Source organism: Carassius gibelio, chromosome A24, assembly GCF_023724105.1.
Source record: "Carassius gibelio isolate Cgi1373 ecotype wild population from Czech Republic chromosome A24, carGib1.2-hapl.c, whole genome shotgun sequence".
NCBI lineage: Eukaryota > Metazoa > Chordata > Actinopteri > Cypriniformes > Cyprinidae > Carassius > Carassius gibelio.
In genome coordinates this window covers 749,403-776,121 of record NC_068394.1, presented here as the reverse complement: position 1 = coordinate 776,121, position 26,719 = coordinate 749,403, and the positions used below count along the sequence as shown (strand labels likewise).

Below are 26,719 nucleotides of genomic sequence, written 5' to 3'. Positions count from 1 at the left end.
TCTCTTCAGTAAAATTAAAGTTTAAATATATCAGGCGAAAAATTTGTATATATATCGGTATCGGCCAAAATTATTTTGAAAATATCGGCATATCGAATATCAGCCAAAATCCAATATCGTGCATCCCTAAAATAAAGTCTGAATTGCGATACAAAAATTCACAATTAAATGTATTTTATTAATCCCATGACGGAAACAAGGGTTAGGGTTAACCCTAACACTAACCAATAAAAAATTATCTAGTAAAAATGACAAACACACAACAAAACGACTAAATCTTACAAATTAAAATAGAAAATCAAATACTATATTGTTAAATCATGTTACAGGAGGATTTTGAAAGTTAAACAGCAGCAATGCATTCAGTCCGAGTGTGTTGCTGTGGTCAGAGATCTTCAGGCGGATGGATTTGCATCATAAATTAATTGAGTTATCAGAGTAGGATGACATTGATCAGACAGGACTGTCAAAATCTTTATTTGTAAAATGCACAGAGAGCTCAAGCACATCACATGTACTTTGCATGCTTAAAAAACAACTAGACTCTTTTATTTTAATTAACTGCATCATTTATTTATTATATAACTGCAAAATAACTAAAAATCTATATTTGAATGATTATAAAATATGACTTTTGACTTCCATCTGCATGCATTAGTAAAAGCGGCAGCATCTGTGTTTGTTTGTATGAGTCTCACAGCAGATGAAGTGATTTCTGACGGTCTTTGAGAAGTTGAGCCTCCAGCGCTGCGTATCTGAGCATCAGCGGCGCGTAAACCTGCAACCACAGGAACAACACGTCAGTGAACAGCTCCAAACACAACCGTGAAAGAGCTTTTACCATGCGCACTTTCTATAGGACAAAACAAAAGATCTCTGAAAATATGTGTTTTGTCCTTGAGGAACTCATCTGGGAGTATATTTCCACCATATGCTGCATCATGCTCATGCACAGGAGAAAACGCTCATTTATTCCTAAGACTAAGAGATATACGGTTGAAAAAAGGGAAAATACCGTAAAATACCGTAAAAAATACCGTTAAAAAATACCGTTAAAAAAATACCATCAGTAAATTCTCTCAAGTCAAAAAAGAGCTGTGGAAAAATAAAGCGATCGTCCTTTACCATGGTAAAAAAAACACTATACTGTAATTACTATTAAAGTTATTATATATTTATGTTTTATTATTATGATTTATTATTATTGTTCATTTTGCATTAAATTATTACTATTATTATTAGTGTTGTATATATAGTATTTCTTATATTATTTTTGTGTTTAATGATGATGATTATTATTTTCATTATTGGATTGATTTAGTTTATTTGGAGGGGGGCCATAATTTTAAAACAAAAAAAGGCATTAAAAATCGTGAAAAATCCTCTATTTTCTAGCCTAGAGTTTTGCATGTTAAAGCACAGCATGAATCATTTGAGATGACTGAGTTGTAAATCCACAGCTCTGGCTGAAATGTGTCGCCTGCTGGCTGTAATCAATTTACAATAAGACCTTTGTTTTAATCGAGAGAGTACATAACGACAGATAAACCAGAGGAAGCAATTCGATTTGAGGAACTTCAGCCGATTAAGAAGAAACTCTATGGAGTCGCCATACCAGGCATCAGACATACTAGGGTTATTATTTAACAATGACATTATTTAAAAAAAAAAAAAAATTTCAAGTTTTGGTTGACATCAGTTGACATGTCATAATTATGAGATAAAAAAATGATGTTCAATTATGACATACTGAGACATACTTATGAGTTGAAATTATATGTCATCATCAAGTCATAATTTGAACATAAAACTTTAGAAAATGTAAAAAATCTAAATTATGACTTACTAGGTAAATTAATAAAATGTAAAAGTTGAAAAATGTATGAGTTTAAAAATAATAATTCACATAATTGTGAGGTGAAATATATATATATATATATTGCATCCAAGTCATAATTATGAGACAAAAAGAAAAATTGTTACATAAATGGTAGAAATTAGCAGCAAAAACTAAATTTCAAGTTTTATCTCAATACTATTGCTAAGTATGTCAGAATTATTTATCTCATAGTTTTGATTTATTCATAATTACGATTTACCAAAGCATGATGTTTTTTTATGTGTTGGAAATGAGCTTCCACACATTTCAGATGCAAACGCAACCAAAAAAACTAACGCAATACTTTATTAAAAAAAAATATCCTTTTGTGATTAAGTCACTTCATATGACCTTATTTCTTCCATTGAAAACATGTCAAGCTACATATTCAACATTCAGAAAAACCTGATCATATCTCCTGTTGAGCCGTCAAAGCCGGACTCATGCACACTAATGAGGTCTAAGTGTGAACGCTAGCCTGCACCTCATTCACGAGCACGAGGGGAATTTTCCTTCAATTTGCTTTTTGCTAAATGGAGCTGTCAGTCTTTCAGCTGGGATCAGGATATTAGTTGAAATGCACCTGAAAAGTAAACTGGACCGCCAAAAAATAACAAATCATGCTCGTCTTTGGCATATTACTGTCCGAAAACAAAAATAAGTCAAAATTTATATTAAAAAAAAAGTTAATTGCACTACACAACATGCTCTAACTTCCAGAAAACTTTCTCTACAGCTTTTTTCAAACTAGGGTTTTTGAATTGATGAAAAGCCAAAATCATAAAAATAAAAAATAAGATAAATATATCATTTTAAAATATTCCGTCCCCCCAAATGTATTTGTTTGTTTAAATATAATGATAATTATAATATATAATAATAATTATAATATATTATAATAATTTAAATAATATTAATAATAATAAAAACAATAATATATTAATAATTAGATGATAATTATAATAAAATGATTGAATTATAATAAGAGTATTAAAATAAATAAATAAAAATAAATAAATGCAATTTTATAAAAAAATATTTAAATGCAAACATTATTAAACTACATACATTTTTAAAATAAATCATATGCATTTAAAAATAAATTTAAATATACTTAAAAATAAATATAAATGCATTTATTTAAATAAATAAATTTACATATAAATAAATTCAATTTGCAATTTAATTAATTCCTTCATTAATTTAAATGCAAATAATTAAACAAACAAACAGTTTGATGCTGACTTTTGAGAAATGAGGCAGTGCAGCATCAGAATCCACATCTGGGTTAATACTGGGGTATTAATGCATAATATACAGTTAACATAACATACAGGGAACAAAATCATTTAGCATGCATAAAATATTGAATGCACACTAAAAAATACATTTTCTTTTCAAGAATATTCCTGATCCTGACTGTTCAGGACAATGTTAACATGATAGAAATGCATCAGCCTCATATTTTCTGCATCACTTTCATCATTACGTTCACGGGGTTTGATGGTGTTTGTAAAGCTTTAGATGAACCCGTCAATGAAAGAGGCCTTGTCTAAACCCAGCGGCATGGGCTCGTCCCGGTCTGAACCCTCACAATGCGTCTGTCCAGAGGAGATGAAGCGTTTAATGAAGACGCAGTGATTCATGAAGCAGGTCAGAGTTCAGCGGGTCAGAACGATGGATCATGTGACCACAGCCGGCGTGAGAAGGTCAGAGCGATTGTGCTTTCATTAGTGAACGTGATCAGTCAGTTATATGAGCTAAGCTTATATTTCTAGTCTGAAGTCAACAATAAAAAGACTTGACGGCCACAGAGATGCTGTTAGTGCATCAAACACGCAGTCGACAACTAAATGAATAGTAACTTTGTTTAATGACAGATTATATTTTGGTTCTAAATAACTACGTGTCCTGAGCTGAACCAAAGCTGCAAAAAATTTAAATAAAATAATTATAACAAAAAATAATATATTCAAATAAAAAAAAAAAAATAATCAGCTTTTTTATATATTTTTTATTTTTTTATTTTATTTTAACTTTAAATAAGAATCTAATTTTGTGAAAACGAGCTGAGAAGATTAATTAAAATTAAATTAAATTAAATTAATTAAATTAAATAATTTTATTTTATTTTATTTTATTTTATTTTATTTTATATTATATTAAATTAAATTAAATTAAATTAAATTAAATTAAATTAAATTAAATTAAATTAAATTAAATTAAATTAAATTAAAATCAACTTCTATTTATTAGTCAATTTTAGAGGTTTCACCACAAATGACAATTAAGATAAACAAAATGAAATAAAATAAAATGTATCGATTTCTAGTTATTAGTTAGTTTTGAGGTTTTCACCATTTAATAAAAAAACACACATAATAATAATAAAATAAAATGAAAATGTTGTCTATTAGTCATTTTTATAACAATTAAAATAGAATAAAATAAAATAAACCTTTATGGTGCTCACTATAAATCATATTGCAAATGTCATTATATGGAATAAAGCAAATAAATAAACAAAATATTAGCATTATTTAATGACACAGCAAATTATATTTTGGTTCCAAATAACTGTTGAATAACTATGAATCATGGTTTCACAAAACTGAACTAAAACACATAAAATTACAATAAACATCATAGTTAATGAAACTCAATTGAAAGGTAGTAAATGTAAATCAATGAAATCAAGCAATCCCTGAATCATTTTATAACTGATTCTTCAAATGAACCGTTAAAAGGAACTGATTGACAGTTTCATTCTTTGATGTCACTAGTGTGTGATTAAGAAAGGACTCTGATATATGATCATTTTAAGAGATTACGGTGTGTGTGTGTTTGTACCTCTTGAGCTCCCGGCGTGGGTCTGACGGCCAGCTGAGGATCTGGAGCGTTTCGGAGCGTCTCGGAGAACGATGCTCCTGTTTCTGCCTCCAGAGCTGATGAGAGACACACATTCAGTCATTAGAGGTAAACAGCATCACTGATGAAACACAGATGCACAGGATCACAGCCAACTAATTAAACCTCTGTCATCACTGACTCGCTCTCATGACAGATGCCATGGTTTTTACACGTCAGCTCACTTTTATTGTACTTTTCTGGTGCTTAATCACAATCCAAATTCATTTAATGGAAAAGAGCAGCTCAGACGAAATAAATAAACAAATACATATTTTATGGTGCTTTGTTTAACCTTTTTAGAGCTTTTAATTATAAATCACAATCCTAATGTCATTTTATAGAATACAGCATAATACGAAAATAAATCAATAAAAAAAATTATTAAATAAGAGCTTAAAAATGTAATTAGTAATTAATTATTACATTTTAAGAATATTTTAAGAATTTTAGATGTAAAAAAGAGCTTTATTTTTAAAAATAATTTTATTATTAATCTTTCTTTGACCTTTTTAATTATAAATCACAATCCTATAATTGTATGGAACAGCAGGTCAGAAAAATACAATTATTTTAATAAATCCTTAAAGAATATTGTTTAAATAAATAAATAAATAAATAAATACACTTATTTTAATACATTCATACATTTAAAAAATAAATATTTTATGATATAATAAATATTTTTTAGTGATTATAACTGTAAATGAAAATCGAAAATTTAATTTCATAGAATAAAGCAGCACAGACAAATAAATAAATAAATACATTTTATATTGCATTTTTTGTATTTATTTTTTAGCTTATAACTACAAATAACCATCTATTTTTCAATTCATTCAGAGAATAGTTAATGAATAACGTCAAACGGGTTTTCATCTCCAGTTTATTTTACAAAAGCACAATGACTGAATCTCATGTTTTGATTCTGACTGGAGAAATCCATAATTTCTGACTTTTGAGAATCCAGTCGTTTCCTATCATAATCATATTACAGTCGTTTCATACAGAATATCCTCTACTTTTTCCATTGGGAAGTCTGATATAAAAGAAAAACACTTAATGAAATATGCAATATGCATTATGAACCTCTGTTATTTTTTTTATATTAAGTAATTTACTTATAATTAAATTATTTGAAAAAAAACATTTATATTATAATAAAATGATTTATATATTTAAAGAAATACAATATAAACAATATGCATTTTAATCTTATTTTTTGTGGTATTAACATAACGTAATAACATAATTGTAATAAAACTATTTAAATAATAAAATAATATAATGAAATCATTTAAATAAGCATAAATGTATTTAAATAAATTGAATTTACTACAATATAAACATTATGCAATATAAAACTTTTACTTTGATTTTATATTATTTAAATAACGTAGTAATAATGTAATAATTTAACATAATTAGTCAAGAAAGAAACCCATGTAATAAATAAAGAATAAATAGTAAATTTTATTTTTCATATTTTATATTTAAATAGCCATTATCGTAAAATATAGAAGAAAATTTGCTTTTTGCTGAAAATATAACGAAAATAGAAATGAGATTATATGTACATAATATGTGTTTGTGTATTTACACTATATTTAAACATATATTATATTATAGCATATAAGCTTAAAACAATGTATTTTTCCAAATGGAAAACTAAACAAAATTCTTTAAGCAAATGCAGGCCAAGTTTAGCCAAATTAACAAAAAAAAACAAAAGTTTTATGTTAAAATGTCAAATATTAAAATATATATATTTTATTAAGTATTTTTCAAATATTATAGTAGTTATACGTTTTGTACAAAAAAAATAAAATAAAATAATAATAATACGATTATAAAACATTACATATAAATCTTGATATGCAAATGCAAATATTGAATATATATTATAAATCTAAAATATAAACAAAAAATCAAATGCAGTCCCAATTTTGCCAGATTTACAAAAAAAAAACATTATTAATTTATTTTTTATTAATTTATTTTTTATTTGAGGTCTAATTTTTATATATTTTAATAACTAAATAAACTATTAGCATATTAAATGTGTATGTTACATCTGATAATGTAATTATTATTATTATTATTATTATTACCATGCAGGGCTCTGTAAGCGCAGCCCAGACAGGCCGAGTCTGTGACGTCGATGGTGTAAACCGGAGCATTGAAGACGTCAGACAGCACCTGCAGAGACACGACTCGTCAGCACTCAGCACTGCATTTACATTAGAACAGAGTTAAACTGTTGTTTATTGTTTCTGATATATGAATACCTGTAAAATGTCCTTATTGGAGGATGCTCCTCCTGTGGCCAGCACTCGTGTGCCAGGAACTACACAGAGAGAGAGAGAGAGAGACACAGAGAGAGAGAGAGAGAGAGAGAGAGAGAGAGAGAGACACAGAGAGAGAGAGAGTTATGTCTCATCATAAACCACACTTACTGACCCGTGACAACTTGCCCCGGTCTACCCTCGAACTAAACAAGAGCTTGAGCTGATTTTCTCTTTGCATGTGTTTGCACGATCAACAAACATATTAATGCTGCCATCAGGCCCCGATGAGACATAAAACATTATGTTATGCTAATTAAAGCATATTTCAAGCTGCGTGAAGCATAAAAACAAATGTTATGCAATAAAACAGCACATAAAAAGGGAAAATCACTGCAGAACCAAAGCATAAAATCACTGCGCTTGTAAACTTCATCATGAGGAACGGATCTGAGATCAGGAAACAGCATCTTAATTAAGGACATGAACATGATATTCAGGCAGAAAATGATTAATTCACACACACATAATGCTCAGAAAACTCTAAAAAAAAAAGTATATTTTAAATACATATTTTTACATTTTAAAACATGCAAAATAGTAACAATTTTAAAAGGAAGCAACAAAGAAAGAATAGAAAATACATAAACAAACTTAAATGTCCAATTATCCATTCATTATAGTTTAATAAAAATAAAATAAAACAAAATATTTATATAATATAATATATATTGCAAATGTAAAAATTATTATTAACTCTACATTAAGTAAAAAACAAATGTCGATTTTTTTTCCCCAGTTATAAATTAGTTGGAATAACAATAAACACACATATATACATAAATGTTATATTTTTTCTAGATGTAAATATTACATCTATCTTTACATCTTTAAGCACATGCAAGTTAGCAAAATAAAAAATAAAAATAATAATATAATTTCAAATAAACTTTTCAACTTTCAAAGAATTCTGCAATTGTAAGTTATACATTTATATTTGTATTCAATAAGGATGCATAAAATTGACCAAAAGTGACATTGAGGACATTTATAATATTTAATATAATTGCACACTTTATAACTACACAATTATATCATTCATATGATTTATAATTTGCATTATAATTTATTATTTATAATTATTTATTTCAAACAAATGCTGTTGTTTTGGACTGATTCAAATGTTTGACAGAATATATTATTTTATATATTTTTTTAACTTGTCTGTGAATTGCATGACGCTCGAGATGTGAAATAACAAACATGAGCGAATATTAAAGATGACGGACTGGTGAAGCTTCTGATATAACAGCAAACACACACACACACAAGCTCACACTGAAGTGAAACACCACACACTCACGGATCTTGTAGCCCAGCTTTTCTGCATGAACTCGTTTGGCCAGGAACTGTCCTTCAAGCACGGCTCGGATTTCCACGTCCTGCTCAAACGCAGAGACCTGAGCGAGAGCGAACACAAAGAGCAGCTTCAGTGAGAGAAACACTCTGGAAACTAAAACCCTTTCAGACCAGTACAGAAATCATCAAGAACACTTCTACAGAACCATAAACAACAAGAACCACACACAAATATATCAATCAATCAATCAATCACCTTTATTTATATAGTGCTTTAAACAAAATACATTGCGCCAAAGCACTGAACAACATTCATATGATATATATGAATTCATATGAATCGCACGAACTGTCCAGTTTCAGGAAAAGTATCGAAAAAGTATCGAAATCTCAATTCTTGACTAGGTATCGTATCGAAAAATAATTTTGGTATCGTGACAACACTACATTACAGTAATAATAAAAAAAATAATAAAAATTTACAATTTTTTTTTTTGGTAAATAACATTTACTCTTCTTTTACTAATATTGAAATGATATTAAAATTATTTACTTTTAATATTTTATTAATATTTTATAGAGATATTTATTTATATTTATATTTTCATAGAAAATTTTACTATTGATTTAAATTAAAAACATTTTTAAAACAAAATAATTTTTTTGTAATGCAAAATAATAAAAATGTAATATATATATATAATTTTTTTTAATAAAAATAATATTTAAAAATCAATCTAAAGAAAAAAAATATATAATTTATTTACTTTTAATATTTTATTAATATTTTATAGAGATTTTTATTAATATTTTATAGAAAATTTTAATATTGATTTAAATTAAAAACAATTTTGAAACTAAAAAATTTTTTTGTAATGCAAAATAATAAAAATGTATTTTATATATATATATATATATATATATAATTTTATGAAATATATACATAAACAGAAAATGGTTCTTTAAATAAACAGAACTACTAAAGAACTGTGTTTTTTTCCATTTACTCTTCTTTTATTAATATTGCTGTTGTTGTGGGTAAAAACGGGGTAAATATCTCAGACGGAGCGAGAGCAGCGCTGCTGGAGGGTTAATGAGCATCTCGTGGCAGGTGAACCGAACTGTGACCCAATTAGCACAAATTAGGCAATTATCTAATTAGAGGCAATATTTGCAAACCTGTTCAGCCGAAGCAAATGAAGCTGAAAAGAGCGAATCAATCAGAAGACGACTCACCCTTTGACCTTCAGCATTAAACCTGTGCACGCCGACAGCAGGAGGAGTGATCTCCATCACGTCAAAATACATGCCTGAGAACACACACACACACACACACACAAACATTAATGTCTCAGATTAAACACAAACACACACAGACTCGCCCCAAACCCACATTGTTTTTAAATGTCTATATAAATATATAAATGTATCTGTAGTTGTTAATACTTTTTCTCACTTTTAGTTATTTTAGTGCATCAAGTTAAACTAAATAAAAAATTAGAAATGCTGCCTTGCCAAAAAGCTGAAACTTTCCTTTTTATATATTGTATTTTATTTTAGTTAATGTTTATTTTATTTGGCTTAACGTTTTTATGGTTTTAGTAATTTTGTTATGCATTTTTGTTTGAACTTTTCTTCTTCTTTTTCACATTCTCTTTATTGTTTTTTGTGAAGAGAGAACAAAACAAAAAACTTAGTTTTTACTTTTCTATACAGTTTTTTTCTCCAGTTATTTTAAGTGTTTGTTTTTATTTTTTGTATTTTAGTGCATCCAGTAAAACAAAATGAAAATGAAAAATAAAATACTTTTTTTATATTTTATTTTGTTAAATTTATTTCCGTTATCATGTTTTTTATTTCAGTTAATGAAAATATTTTTGTATGGTTTCAATTTTTTATTTGTTTCTGTTTTTAAATGTCTATATACAATTCAGTTTTTTTATGTCTATATACTTTTTTATATCATTTTTATTTCAGCTTTAGTTTTAGTTATTTTAGTGCATCAAATTAAAATTCTAAATGTTGCTTTGCAAAGGAGCCAAAATAAAAACATAAATATTTTAAGTTTTGATATTGTTTTTTTATTGTTTTATAAAAAAAATATCTGTCAGTTAAAAAAAAAAATGTTAATATAATTTTTAATAATTATTTATTATTTATTTTAGCACATTAAGTTAAATTAATGTTTAAACTAATGTTGCTAGAGCAATTAATTGAAATTAAATAAGTTTAGTTTTTTTGTTCAAAGTAGCAAAAGTACTTTTTTAGTTTTAGTTTTTGTTAACTATAATATTCCTAATCTCTACAATATTTAATCACCTAGATTTCCATGGTTTCCCATCGGCGTGGAGCTCAGAGCGCTGGAGAAACGCTCCCATGATCCTCCAGCACATTCATCACGGATCCGCTCTCGGGTGAACGAGCCGTTTTTAAAGCTGCGAGACACAAGAGAAGAAAACCACACAGAGAAATGTCTTATTTAACCCCGAAATCTAGACATAAAATGTAATATAGAAATTATTGTAAGAAAATATATAATTAAATTTTAATTATATATTTACATATAATTAAAAGAAACTGAAACCTCTTTTTATGACCATTAAAAACTTTTACTTTAATTCAATTAATTAATTACAATTAATTCAAATGCTCAACTTATTTTTTTTGTAATTATCGGTAAACTATTATAATTTATACAATTAAATTAAAATAAATTGAAGTTAGTACAAGCAACTATTTTTGTTTATATTACCTTAATTTTTGCTCCGTATGCATGAGAATAAATGCAAAACACCAAGTACCAGATCAAAAGTATGTGTTATTATATTTATTATATTTCGAACCAAAATACAAATATTTAGTAATGCACTCTTATTATTAATATTTTTTCATGACTCTATTTTCTGTTTATGTACTATGTATTTACTCTAACATGCTAAAAATGACTATACAATTAATGATTAATGATATCTTAATTTTGATTGTTTTAATTGCAATGCAAAACATTTAAAAACATTTTTGTTGACATTGTTATTAAGAATGAGATTTTTTTTCATTACAGTAAAGGGAAAAATGTGCACCAGCGGCTGTGTGCGTTTTAACCCCGTGTGCACCAGCGGCTGTGCTTGCGTTTTAACCCCGTGTGCACCAGCGGCTGTGTGCGTTTTAACCCCGTGTGCACCAGCGGCTGTGTGCGTTTTAACCCCGTGTGCACCAGTGACTGTGTGTGTTTTATCCCCGTGTGCACCAGCGGCTGTGTGCGTTTTAACCCCGTGTGCACCAGCGGCTGTGCTTGCGTTTTAACCCCGTGTGCACCAGCGGCTGTGCTTGCGTTTTAACCCCGTGTGCACCCGCGGCTGTGTGCGTTTTAACCCCGTGTGCACCCGCGGCTGTGTGCGTTTTAACCCCGTGTGCACCAGCGGCTGTGTGCATTTTAACCCTGTGTATATTTTAACCCCGTGTGCACCAGCGGCTGTGTGCGTTTTAACCCCGTGTGCACCAACGGCTGTGTGCGTTTTAACCCCGTGTGCACCAGCGGCTGTGTGTGTTTTAACCCCTTGTGCACTAGCGGCTGTGTGTGTTTTAACCCCTTGTGCACCAGCGGCTGTGTGTGTTTTAACCCCTTGTGCACTAGCGGCTGTGTGTGTTTTAACCCCTTGTGCACCAGCGGCTGTGTGTGTTTTAACCCTGTGTGCACCAGCGGCTGTGTATATTTTAACCCCGTGTGCACCAGCGGCTGTGTACGTTTTAACCCCGTGTGCACCAGCGGCTGTGTATATTTTAACCCCGTGTGCACCAGCGGCTGTGTACGTTTTAACCCTGTGTGCACCAGCGTCTGTGTGCGTTTAACCCCTTGTGCACCAGCGGCAGTGTGCATTTTAACCCCGTGTGCACCAGTGACTGTGTGTGTTTAAACCCTTGTGCACCAGCGGCTGTGTGTGTTTTAACCCCTTGTGCACTAGCGGCTGTGTGTGTTTTAACCCCGTGTGCACCAGCGGCTGTGTGCATTTTAACCCTGTGTGCACCAGTGGCGGTGTGCATTTTAACCCTGTGTATATTTTAACCCCGTGTGCACCAGCGGCTGTGTGCGTTTTAACCCCGTGTGCACCAGCGGCTGTGTGCATTTTAACCCCGTGTGCACCAGCGGCTGTGCTTGCGTTTTAACCCCATGTGCACCAGCGGCTGTGCTTGCGTTTTAACCCCGTGTGCACCAGCGTCTGTTTGCGTTTAAACCGCTTGTGCACCAGCGGCTGTGTGTGTTTAACCCCTTGTGCACCAGCGGCAGTGTGCATTTTAACCCCTTGTGCACCAGCGGCAGTGTGCATTTTAACCCCTTGTGCACCAGCGGCTGCGTGTGTTTTAACCCCGTGTGCACCAGCGGCTGTATGCATTTTAACCCCATGTGCACCAGTGGCTGTGTGCATTTTAATCCCATGTACACAAGCGGCTGTGTGTTTTTACCATATCAGAGCCATGTATGCGCTGCAGTCCACAGGGTTACAGAAGATATGGCCCTCGATGCTGGGTCTGGGGTCCCGGATCCACAGGAAAACCGTGTCACTGGTCCCCAAACTCACCTGCACAAACCAGAACCACACACCTTCAGGTTCAAGCCTCATTACCAGAGTTTCAGCCGTCATCCTGATCAATCTCCAGTAATACTCAGAGCAAACTCTGACTCTACTGCAAACATGCATGAGATTCAGCGCTGATTTACATTCATGAAAGAGACAGAGATAATATTTATTATAAAGTCACTCACCGCTAGATCTCCTTCCTGTAGCCTCATACCAGCCAGAGATCCTGAAACCATAAACATGATCCTCAAATCAGACGAATCACACTCTCCAAACAGAAACCTTAATAATTATCAAATTTTATTACATTATTTATATTAATTTAAACATATAGAGATATTTTAATCATTGAAGTGGAATTAAATATGATATAATAATTAATAAAATATATTAAAAAATAATACATAAATATAAATTATATAATTATATACGCAAATGTTTATAATATTATAATTCATGTTCATTAAAAAATACATGTCTTTTTTTAAATTAAAGATATATAATAATAATATTTATTAATATAAAGAAACTTATATATATATATATATATATATATATATATATATATATATATATATATATATAGTTTTATTTATTAAATATTCAAATATTAAATAATAATATAATAGGAATAAATTATAGTTATATACACACACACTTTTAAAATATTATAATTCATGTTAATTAAAAAAATACATGCTTAATTTAATTTAAAGATATTTCATAATAATTAATAATATAAACAAACATTTTTTATAAAATACAATGAATTTAAATATAATATATATATAATATAATATCTAATAATTTAATATAATTTATATTAACTTAAATACGCATACATACTATACACTAGTATATGTACATATTTACAAACTCTTAAATGAGAGACAGAAATAGAAATAGTTTGTGTGCCGTTGCTGCCCTCTACAGTCTTTAAGATCTTAGCAGCGATCAGAGGTTGAAGACACTGTAAATCATGCATCATCACACGTTTATTCAGTATCATACATCATATTCAGTGACAGAAGCGCTGTAGTTTACCAGGATTGTCTCCAGTGAAGGCCACCACCTTACAGCTCTGTGCAAACCCAAAGCGTTCAGAGTAATACGGAGACACACAGCCCTGGAAACACACACACCATGAAGCAGCTCACACCTTCACAAGGGCTTGACACTCATTGGATGTTTAAGGGAGATATTTATTTGATATTATTTCACCAGAACGACTGCAGACGGCGTCAGGTCACCGAGTCTGTCGGCTAACTGCGGCGCTGCGGCGTCCAGACAAACCTGAGACCACCGTCTCTCAAATATATCCATCAGATTCATCCCTGAGCCTTCATGTACACACAGACACACACTCATTAAACAACGTGTGTGAGATCAGATATAAAGACTCACAGAAAATATTGTGTTTTTTTTTATTTTTCACTTAGCTTGTTTTATGTTAGTCTGTCTGTGCATTTTGTATACTCTTTGTATGTATATAAACAATAAATAAATAAATATATATATGTTAAATAACTGGACTGGTCTTAAAGAGATTTATCAATTAATAATACAAATAAAATGTTATGTACAATAACATTACATAATTTATGTTAATTTAAATATATACATAAATTATAGATTTAAACAAAAATGTTCCGTTAAAAAAAAATATTCATAAAATATACAAATAATTAATAATATTTTCAAATAAATATAAACTACATAATAATATACACATATATAAAATAATTAATATTATTTTAAAAATACATGCATATTTTAATGATTTGAAATTAAAAATATTTATAATTATTAATTTAAACAAATTGATTATTAATTGCTGAATTGGACTTAAAGATTTTTTTTTCAACTGTTAATAATTATTAATATAAACATATATTTTATTATAAAGTATATTATGGTGATATATACTTTAAAAACATTATAAACAAATTATGTAAAATAAAGTATATAAATAAACAAATATATATATATATATGTGTGTGTGTGTGTATGTATGCATGTATTTTATATATATATATATATATATATATATATATATATATATATATATTCAAACGATACACTATAATAATAATTATTTATATACAAATTTATGAATTAATTGTAATTTAACAAAAAAAATGAGACTCATTGCAGTTTAGTTATAAAGACTTCTGAAAGCTTCTTAATAATTCATAGTTTAATAATTCCGTCTACATCTGATCACAGTTTTTTAATAAGTGGGAAAATATTCTGCAGAGAGTTATTCATAATGCATAATTTCTGGACATAGCAGACACGATCTGAGAACTGAGAGATGAATCTGATCATTTCTGAGCAAAGAGACAATGTGATAAATGTGAGGAAGGAGAGTACCATCGCTGAAGTCGATCGGAGCGTAATCACCCAGAAACAGAGAAGAAGCGAAGCTGCTGATGAGAGAGATTCTCTGGAAACACACACATCTCATCTGATTACACACACACTCATGTCTAATCAGTGCTGAGCTTTAATTACTGACGGACGCGCTCTTCTTCTGCCAAAATAATACAACATGAGTGTGTTTCCCTTTATAGCTGGTTTAACTGCTTGTATATGCATGCATTATTACAATTAACAAAACAAAAAAAAATGTAAACAAATATTATTTAATAAAATATATCTTTAAATAAATGTTTTAATATACATGCATTTATGATTTAATTTATTAGTTTAATTATATTGCACAAATTATATTAAACTAATTTATTATACATGTTAATTTAAATAAACATACACATTTTAACTGGACTTCGTGAAATGGTTTGACGAGCAAAGTTTATTATTAGCGTTGATTTATTATGAATTTGGGATGGAAAATAGCAAAGCACTTTTTTTATTCCTAAACTTTAAAAAAAATATATATATATATATATATATATATATATTTTTTTTTTAAATCATTGATTCATTTTTTTATATATATATTTTAGATTATTTTATTTTATATAGTCTATACATTATTATAAATATATATTATAACTTGTAATATTTATTAATTATATGTAACTAATTTATATATATATATATATATATATATATATATATATATATATATATATATATATATATATATATATATATATATATATATATATATATATATAAAGTTAAATTAAATTAAAATTGTAATTACATTTATATTTTTTAATTTAATTTAATTTAATAATATAACAATTTATATTAATTTAAATACATACATAAAAAAAACCCCGCATGAAATGGTTTGAAGACAGAAGTTTCTGCCTTGTGTTGATTTATTTCCTACTGAAACATGAATCTGGGATGGTAGATATTTTTTATTTAATTTAGAGAGTATGTTATAGATCAAATATTTATACACACGTTGAGTTTTACCTCCGTCTCGCTGAATTCTTCCGGCTTTGAGCGATAAATCTTTGCAATCTGACTTCCAGTGAAGCGCTGTGGAACAAACACACAAGATATTACGAGTGTAAGTATTGGCTGATTTCAGGTGTTTTAGGGGTTAATCGCACCTCGTACGCTCGTGAGCCGGTGACGTCAGCGAGGCGTTGAGCGCCACCTACAGCCTCCTCCAGGAACTGACACTGATCCGAAGAACTGGAGTCCATCCACACGGGACAGTCCTGCAGCGCAAAACACTCCTACACACACACACACACACACACACACACACACACACACAGATGCACACACACACACACACACACACAGATGCACAGACACACACACACACAGACACAGATGCACAGACACACACACAGATGCACAGACACGCACACACACACACACAGATGCACAGACACACACACAGATGCACAGACACGCACACACACACACAGATGCACAGACACACACACAGATGCACAGACACACACACACACACACACAGATGCACAGACACACACACAGATGCACAGACACGCACACACACACACACACACACACACACACAGATGCGCACACACACACACACAGATGCACAGACACGCACACACACACACACACACACACACACACACAGATGCGCACACACACACACACAGATGCACAGACACGCACACACACACACACACACACACACACAGATGCACACACACACACACACACACAGACGCACTGTAGGCAATACGCTCCCACTTCCGCAGATGTACTGTACTCCACGAGTCCACGAGGTGAAGTATTAACCATTAATGCTGGACGTTAGACTCTCCGCAAACATTAGGGTCCGTGTGTGTGTGTGTGTGTGTGTGTGTGTCACCTGCAGCTGAAGGTGCAGATGTTTCTGAGGGTCCAGATGTTTCAGGGTTTGTCTCGCACCCTTCCTCCAGAACACACTGCCATGTTGCTACAACACAGATTCAATCAAACACACTGAAGACGTGTGTGTGTGTGTGTGTGTGTGTGATAATTCTCTATTATCTGAGTGAAAGTAAATCTAGAGCAGATGATGCTGTGAGTCACCTGTCCACTGCCTGAGACGGCTCTGACCCGAGAGAAGTCGAAGCCAGCGCTCCTCATCTTCTCCAGGAGAACATCCAGCGCCTGCGGAGCTCACGTCATTAATCACGTTAACAGCAGAGGACGACGAGTGAAGGAGCTTTACCTTCACAAACATGAGCGCTGGAGACGTGACCGTCAGCTTGTCTTCATGGATGTGAACTCCTCCACGAGTCCTGCACAAACACACAAGAGTCAGCTCCAGCTCAGGCCACTCTGAGAAAGTCCATCCCTGAACACATCTGTGGAGATAAGCTCAGCGCTAAGATGCTTTATTGGCTAGAGATTATTCAAAATTATTCAAATATGTGTGGTAATAGAAATATAATTATAAACAAAAAAATATAAATGATTTTTTTTCAGCTGTAAAATATTAGTTTGACCACAAATTGCTCTTCATTAATTATTAAACATAATTAATTTTCTCTAAAAAATAATTGAAATTTACCAAAAGGTGAAAAGGGAAAGCCTGTACAATTTAATGATAACATATCATATATATTTTATTTAAACAAATATAGTAAAATATCTGTATTTATTAAATATTTTTGAGCATTTTAACCATTTAATTTTTTTTAAAATATAGTGTATAATAAAAAAAATTCAGCTCTAATATATTTTTTTTCCTTTTTTTCACAAATTGCTCTTCATTAATTATTAAACATATTTCCTTATCTAAAAAAATCATTGAAACTTCAAAACATATTTGTTAGTGAAAAATATACTGCATTTTTTTTATATAATTACAACATTTCTAAATATAATTAATATATTTTTTTTTTTTTCAGTTCTAAAATATTATTTTTCCAGAAATTGCCCTTGATGAATTATTAAACATACTTCCTGATCCAAAAACCACTGAAACTGACCTAAAGCTGCGGGAGGCCTGTACAATATAACTGCAATATATCATATATATTTTATTTATAAAAAATATATTGAAATCTCTATTACTTAAATATTTTTTTACATTTTAATCATTAAAAAAAAAATTCTAAATATAGTGTATAATTTAAATTCAGCTCTAATCTATATATTTTCCACAAATTGCTCTTCATTAATTATTAAACATATTTCTTTATCCAAAACTCATTGTTACTGACCATAAGTTGTCGGAAGCCTATTTCTATTATTGATAGAAATATGTAAAATATCTGTGTAAGTGAAATATATATTGCATTTTTTTAAATAATTAAAACATTTCTAAATATACTGCATAATTAATATAATTTTATAATTTTTCTAAAATATTTGTTTTGTCCAGAAATAGCCCTTGCTGAATTATTAAACATATTTCCATGTCTAAAAATGACTGAACCTGAGCAGTTTCCAGTAAGAGGTCAGTGGGGTTGTACCTGAACTCGGGCAGCTCGCTGTCGAACTGGACACTGCTCTGGAGAATCACCTCGAGGTCTCCATCAATGGCCACTACTTTCAGCTTCACAACACACACATCAGGACATTACAGCGTTTAAAACTGTCTGTATCACATTCATTTACAGTTATGCTTTGGGCCATTCACACTGCATTCAGGTTCACCTCACAACTGACCCCAAGATTTATAGTGTGAGTGTAAGGCAGCCCACACCATATAATGTTTTTTTGTTTTCAAATTCATATTTGTTTAGCACTAGGTAATGCATCACAATGTAAAAGACTCGATATTGAGTAAAGATCTGATGGATGCAAGACAGATCTTTAACTTTTAATATGACGTGAAGTACAAGAGTGCAAGGTTTTACTCCATCAAACACACTACAGTAGTTTTTGTTAGCTCACTTTATCGTAAAGTATCTCTCGGTATTCTCTACCTGTTGCGTGCTGAAATCGAACCCCAGAAAACAAGAATCTGCTTCTTCAGCCATTCAGATCACAAACACCGCGCCATCGAGCGCTACACTGTAGCGAAGACTCGCCTCATTAATATTCATGAGGACGCTAACTTCACTTCCTGGAGCGAGTCATGTGACCTAATTAATATTCATAAGCTCAAGCTTCGCCAAAGCAGGATTCGTTAATTCACCTGCTGACTCCCGCCCACTCACCACTGGCAGCCAATAAGGGGTCAGCTCATTAACATTCATGAGCACGCAATATAAACAGAGACCTTCGTACGGTTCACTTAAAGGGACCGTGTACCGCCTAAAAAAACATGTTTTGTACATCTTCATGAACTTTAATCTGTGACCCCATCGAACTAGTTGTTTAATTATTGCCGTGCTTTTGGTAAATATGCATTTTCAAACAGTACAAAGCATATTTTCCGGTATATTTCAGAAACAGGATGCTGATGTGTGAATTAGAAAAATTATTATAGATTTTTTTTTTTTAAGAAAATACTGTTTGTGTTTTTCTGGTGCTTTTCACATTTAATTCAGTGTCATTAGTTTTCAAATATATATTAAAAAATATATAAATATAATTACTGGACAAAATGAAATATTTAATATTTCTAAAAACGTAGTTTTCTTTGCACTTATTTAATCAAAAATAGTGAAATATTATTCTAATGTAAATCATCTGTTTTCTGTGTGAATCTGTGTTGAAGTGTAATTTATTTCTGTGATGCTCCGCTGTATTTTCAGCATCATTCCTCCAGTCTTCAGTGTCACATGATCTTCAGAAATCAGAATAATATGATGATTTACTGCTCAAGAAACATTTCTGATTATTATCAGTGTTGAACACAGTTAATATTTTTGTGGAAACTGATGCATTTTATTTTTCAGGATTTACAGATGAACAGAAAGTTAAAAAGAAATAGAAATCTTCTGTCAACAATTGTGTCCGTGTGTGTTGTGTGTGTGTGTTGTGTGTGTGTCGTTAACTTCCCAGTGTTGAGTGTAATGAAGTCCAGAGCTGTTCTGGAGTCAGTGACAGACACAGAGACTCTTGTGATAAAATACCATCTTGATTGTGGTTCTGAGTTTATTTTACATGTTGAGAGAGAAACGGACGCTGGAGGGTTTAGAAGTAGTTGACGATCCTGCGGATGGACTGGATGTTGGGATTCTGCGCCTGCCACTCGTTATGACTGCAGTAATTACCTCGCTCCACGATGTACATGCGACCGCGGAAGTTGGGCTCTTCATACATCACCCATCTGAAGACCAGACAGAGACCAGATCAGACTCAGACAGACAACTACACTCAGAACTGAAACAAAATAACTATTACATGACTGAATATAAGATGAAAAGATACATTTCAGAAATCTTTTTCTCGGCAATGAACTAAAATAAAATTAAGGACTTAAAACAGACAACCTAAAACTGAATTTGAACTAATAAAAATGACAAACGCACATAACATCAAGTAAAATAATAATAATAATAATAATAATAATAATAATAATAATAATAAAAATATAAAAATAAAATATATTTTTTAAATTGAAATAATAAATAAAAAAATAAAGCTAAATAGAAATATTTTGTACAAATTAAAAAGACAAAAGCATATAACATTAACTAATGTTAACTAAAAAAAGTAACTGAACAGTAACTGAAATAGAGCAGATATATAAATAAATATAAATAAATCTTAGATTAAAACAAATGACAATTAGAAATGTTGCTTTGAAAACTAACTAAAAAGCTAAATAGAAATAATACAATCGATTAATGGAGATTATAATGTCAATTAAAACTAATAAGAAAATGAAAAAAATTTAAGAAAGCTGAAATAAAATAAAAGTAAAATATTAGATATTTTTTTTATTCAGAAATGTTGTCTTTGCAATGAACTAAAATAAAATTAAGTACTTATAAAATAAAAAATAAATGTTAAGCTAAATAGAAAATGACAAAAGCACAAAACATTACTAAAACTGAAAGAAAAAAGGTAATTGAAATAAAGCAGAAAAAAGTAAATGAAATATGATTAAAGTTGAAGTACTAAAATGACTAAATAATATTTAAAAAAGCTAAATAGAAATACTAATAGACTAATAGAGATGAAAATGTCAAAATAAACTAATACAAAAAAAACTAATTAAATAAATAAAATATGAGATCAATTAAAATAAGATAAAAATTAAGTACTTAAATAAAACCTAAAACTAAAAATTTAAGCTAGATAAAAATATATATAATCTAAAGAAACTATTAAAAAAGACAAAAGCACTTAAAATTGTTGAAGAAAACAAAAAAAAGGAAATAAAAAAATAAATAAAATATATTTTTTAAGTTGAAATACTAAAATGAAAAACTTAAAGCTTAATAGAAATGTATAAAAAAAGTATAAAAAAAAGACAAAAGCACATAACATTAACATATAAAAAATAATTAAACTTGAAATACAACTTCAAAAACGTAAACATTAGAAAAGTTGCTTTGGCAACTAACTGAAATAATTAAATAAAAAGCTAAATACAAATACCACAATAAACAAATAGAGATGGTAATGTCAAAATAAGGAACTAGAAACTACTGAAGAAGTGACTCACGCTCCGTCTCCGAACACTCGCACAGAGTTGATGCAGTTGGTGTTGAAGCCTCGGCTCTGGAGGAAGGGACAGTCGTCACACAGATCCATGCACTGACCAGTGAAGTTACAGCCCTCGAACAGCTGCATGCGGTAGTGCTCTCCGTGCTGCACACACACACACACACACACACACCGCTTCAGTTCTGACACACGCTGTTCTACTATAGACTGCAGTAGAATACAGCAGCTGACATCCCATAATGCAATGCTCTTAAATTAACACTGGTATTATAGTTAACAACAACTAAAGAACATGAAATAAAATACAATTAACTTTTGTCAGCTAGTTTGCCATTTTTATTTAGTTTAACTTGACGTGCTAAAATAAATAAACCAGAAAAAAAACACTAAAATCAAAAAAAAAAAAAAGTAAATAAACAAATAAATAAACACTTATTTAAAAAAAATACGTAAATGACAAAAAATAAATACAAAAAATATAAAAATAAAAACATATTTAAAATTGACATACTAAAAAAAACATTAAAACTAAAATAAATGCATACAAAAAAAAACTAAAATGACAAGAACACTAAAATGAAAAATATAAAAATATATTTTTTAATTTACATACTGAAAACATTTAAAATAAAAAATAAACACTGATTTTAAAAAGATTACTAAAATGACAAGAAACACTCAAATAAAAAATATAAAAATAAAAACCTTTTTAAAATTGACATACTAATAGCAAAACAAAACACTAAAACTTAAAAAAGAAAGAGACTTAAAAAATACTAAAATGACAAAATAAAAAACACTTAAAATATAAAAATAAAAAACTATTTAAAATTAACATACTAAAAACAAGATAAAAAACTAAAACTGAAATAAAAAAACAATAAAAACTACTAAAATTACAAAACACTAAAATAAAAAATATAAAAATAAAAACCAATTTAAAAGAATTAAAATACTACATATATATATATATATCTCAATGCTTAAATAACCGTGCAACTTATTTATTTCATGTTGATAAATGCAACGAGGCCATGTGTCGATGTTTATCACAAATGTATAATGCATTTAAAAATAGTAAAGGTTTTAAAAAATGCAAAGAGTATAAATATAAATCATGTCTGTTGTAATGCATGGGCCTCATAAATGTCACTTTAATATGTTTTTACAAGAAAATAGCCAACAATTTCAGCTTTTCTCCTTCGATCTGTGATAGATTCAGAGTGTGATGTGAAAGCACTAGTGATCTCTGAGTCGAAACTAAGGGTGATATTTAGGCTCTCTCTCACCATGCGGACGGGTCTGCAGGAGCCCGTGTGATCGTGTGTGTGTGTGTGTCTCACCATGCGGACGGGTCTGCAGGAGCCCGTGTGATCGTGTGTGTGTGTGTGTGTGTGTGTGTCTCTCACCATGCGGACGGGTCTGCAGGAGCCCATGTGATCGTGTGTGTGTGTGTGTGTGTGTGTGTGTGTGTGTGTGTCTCACCATGCGGACGGGTCTGCAGGAGCCCATGTGATCGTGTGTGTGTGTGTGTGTGTGTGTGTCTCTCACCATGCGGACGGGTCTGCAGGAGCCCATGTGATCGTGTGTGTGTGTGTGTGTGTGTGTGTGTGTGTGTGTCTCACCATGCGGACGGGTCTGCAGGAACCCATGTGATCGTGTGTGTGTGTGTGTGTGTGTGTGTCTCTCACCATGCGGACGGGTCTGCAGGAGCCCATGTGATCGTGTGTGTGTGTGTGTGTGTGTGTGTCTCTCACCATGCGGACGGGTCTGCAGGAGCCCATGTGATCGTGTGTGTGTGTGTGTGTGTGTGTGTGTGTGTGTGTCTCACCATGCGGACGGGTCTGCAGGAACCCATGTGATCGTGTGTGTGTGTGTGTGTGTGTGTGTGTGTCTCTCACCATGCGGACGGGTCTGCAGGAGCCCATGTGGTCGTTGTGTGAGTTCCAGCGCTGAAACTCGGGGTACTCTCCTCGCTCCAGGACGTACTGCTGACCCTTGAAGTCCGGATGATCGAAGCAGATCCAGGCGCCGCTCTCCACACGGATGGAGTTGACTCGGTTCATGAAGCCTCGGTCCTGGAAGTTATCACAGTCTCCGAAGACCTCGAGCCGGCGGCCGGTGAAGCAGCGGCCCTCGTAAAACACGATCTGAGGAGCGCAGGAGCACAGGAGCGCGGTCAGACGACACACAGTCAGGACAAAACCCTCTGAAGATGACAGGAACTCACCGAGACCAGCTTAATACTGTCACTGTGAGCTAAAACCTTTACAACCTTACTTGAAATTAAATTAACATTAACTGAAAAAATCAATAATAATAATCATTTAAGATTATATTCAACATGTAGTGGAAATAAATAAAATAAAATAACTTTTTGACAATTAGTTTTTAATTTTTTTGTCTTTTTTTTTTGTCTAAGGATGCACTCAAAAATAAAAAAATAAAACATAAAACTAAAAAATAAAAATAAACATTTTTAAATAAATGAAAAAAAGAATATAATATAATATATATATATATATATATATATATATATATATATATATATATATATATATATATATATAAAACAAAAAATAAAAATCCAAAGGCAACATTTTCCTTATATTATATAAAACAAAATGATCAAAAAGTAATAAAAAAAACATTTGTAAGACTATGTAGAAAAATTACAAAAATGTAGCATGGTAAAATAAATAAATACATAGATAAACACTTATTATAGACCAATATCATAGAATAAAACTAATGCATAAACATTTATAAAAAATATTTAGACTTTTTTTTTTAAAGATATTCCTAAAATTTAAGTACCATAAATTACATTATAAATTATAGTTAAACTGTTAAATGATTCAGAATATTAAAATAAGATTAAATAGACTAAAACTAATAAATACAAACTATATAGGCATTTGAAAAATTACAAAAACATCAAAACAAAAACACTTTAATAAAAAAAAAAAAAAAAAAAAAAATTAAATATAAAAATAAAATCTAATGCAAATATAAAAAATAAAAATAAAACTGATAAAAATTAATCAAACTAAATGGACATTTAAAAATAATACAAGTTAGAAAAACACGGAAACAAAAGTACTTCAATTTTAACGAAGATTAAAATTAAAATATATATATATAAAAAACAAACTAATTCAAAATACGAATATTGTATAAATTTTTTTATTATTAACTAAAACAAAAAAAAAAACTAAAATTAATTGACTATTATAATTTTTCAGCTAGTTGCCAGGGCAACATTTTTAATTCTAGTTAAGTTTAAACTGAATTATTTAACAAAATAAATTAGACTAAAATGATCTAAAAAATCTAAACAGACATTTAACAAAATAATAATAAAGTAATCTCCACTGATATCTGAAGCGCACTGCAAGGGCCTGGACTCAGGAGAGGATCGGATGTGGTTTCTGAACTCTTACCTTTCCTGAATACTGCGACATTTTCCACTGGATCGTGTCCAAACTCACCCACACGAGAGAAAGTGTGCGAGGGGAAAGTTGGACGGGTCAATATATAGGATCTGGCCGGATCCGCAGCACAAAGATCACACAATGGAGAAGCTTTGGGCTTGTGCTGACGGCACGCTTTCCTCCAGCTGCTGATTCATCACCAGATTCTGCTGCTTCTGCAGATCTCTGACACCAGCCGATCTTTCCTTGCTTTCTGAGGATCTGACACAAGACACCAGGATTCGGGAGGAATCAGGACGCTCTCCGATCGAGGAAACACCAGCATCACATCTACATCAGATCTGAACGCATGACAGATTTAACTGATGGTCTATACAGTTTTCAGTCATATTTATTTTGTTTTCTGTTTGTATTTTGAGTTAAATTCAGTCGTTTTCTGAGTTTTGACATTTTATTAGTTTTATTTTAACAATTCTATATATATTTTTGTTCCATTAAAAAAAATAAATCAGGAAATCATCTGAATGTTTGTAGCTGAAAAAAAAACATTCTTTCCTGTAATTATTATTATTTTTTTAATTAACAATATTTAGAATTATAGTTATTTATATTTTCATTTGTATTTTAATAAATACATGAATAAATAATAATAAAAAACATTAATTCTGTTTTTGTAATTTTTACTAGATTTTATTTTAACTGTCATTTTATGTTTTATTTTTTAAATATCTATATAGTTTTATTAATCTTATTAAAAAGCTAAAAACTATTTTAAGTCATCTTTTTTTAGGTTATTAATATTTGTATTTTTTATATTTTTTCATTTGTATTTTAATAAATACATTAATAAATAATACAAATAAATAATTGTGTGTTTTAAAACTTTCTTTTGATTTTTACTTTTTATTTTTTAAATATCTATATAGTTTGTATTACCCTTATTAAAAAGCTATTTTATTTTAAGTAGTTTTTTAAGTTAATATTTAGAATTAGTTTTTTCTATTTTCTATTTGTATTTTAATAAATACATGAGTGAATAATAAATTAAATAATTTAGTTTTTGCCATTCCTTGCAGTTTTCATTATAATTTTGTAATTTTTATACATTTTATTTTTATATATTTTATTAAAAAGCTATTGAAATTATATTTCCACTATTTTTTAAGTTAATATTTTTATATTTTCAAAGAAATATTTTAATTTTTAGATTTTCCAGTTGCATTTTAAAACGTTATCGATAAATAAATGTAATTTTGTGATTTTAACTAGTTTTTATAATAATTTTTTAACAGTTTTATAAGTATTCCAGAT

At 30.2% G+C, this 26,719-nt stretch overlaps 2 protein-coding genes across 2 annotated transcripts; both read right to left on the bottom strand.

Moving 5' to 3' along the window:
• Window positions 1-444: 444 nt before the first annotated feature.
• Window positions 445-19,495, bottom strand: xylb (xylulokinase homolog (H. influenzae)). The gene is made up of 19 exons (XM_052543272.1): window positions 19,337-19,495; window positions 18,881-18,963; window positions 17,632-17,701; window positions 17,490-17,570; window positions 17,287-17,373; window positions 16,541-16,669; window positions 16,401-16,466; window positions 15,381-15,453; window positions 14,229-14,347; window positions 14,052-14,133; window positions 13,193-13,233; window positions 12,892-13,007; window positions 10,750-10,865; window positions 9,667-9,740; window positions 8,435-8,531; window positions 7,075-7,133; window positions 6,898-6,985; window positions 4,730-4,824; window positions 445-778 (listed from the first exon to the last, which is right to left on the bottom strand). The coding sequence occupies exons 1-19, from the start codon at window positions 19,388-19,390 to the stop codon at window positions 695-697; spliced, it is 1,614 nt and encodes a 537-aa protein (XP_052399232.1). The 5' UTR covers window positions 19,391-19,495; the 3' UTR covers window positions 445-694.
• Window positions 19,496-20,417: 922 nt separating this feature from the next.
• On the bottom strand, window positions 20,418-25,856 carry LOC127946449 (gamma-crystallin N-B-like). The gene is made up of 4 exons (XM_052543034.1): window positions 25,418-25,856; window positions 23,876-24,124; window positions 21,973-22,118; window positions 20,418-20,628 (listed from the first exon to the last, which is right to left on the bottom strand). The coding sequence occupies exons 1-4, from the start codon at window positions 25,436-25,438 to the stop codon at window positions 20,493-20,495; spliced, it is 552 nt and encodes a 183-aa protein (XP_052398994.1). The 5' UTR covers window positions 25,439-25,856; the 3' UTR covers window positions 20,418-20,492.
• Window positions 25,857-26,719: the final 863 nt, after the last annotated feature.

Coding starts and splice junctions, on each gene's coding strand:
- xylb (XM_052543272.1), bottom strand. CDS start 19,390: ATGGCTGAAGAAGCAGATTCTTGTTTTCTGGGGTTCGATTTCAGCACG. Junction 18,964..19,336: donor TCGATTTCAGCACGCAACAG/GTAGAGAATACC, acceptor TGTGTTGTGAAG/CTGAAAGTAGTGGCCATTGA. Junction 16,467..16,540: donor CCGGCTCACGAGCGTACGAG/GTGCGATTAACC, acceptor TTTGTTCCACAG/CGCTTCACTGGAAGTCAGAT.
- LOC127946449 (XM_052543034.1), bottom strand. CDS start 25,438: ATGTCGCAGTATTCAGGAAAG. Junction 24,125..25,417: donor TGTCGCAGTATTCAGGAAAG/GTAAGAGTTCAG, acceptor TGCGCTCCTCAG/ATCGTGTTTTACGAGGGCCG. Junction 20,629..21,972: donor CGAGTGTTCGGAGACGGAGC/GTGAGTCACTTC, acceptor TCTGGTCTTCAG/ATGGGTGATGTATGAAGAGC.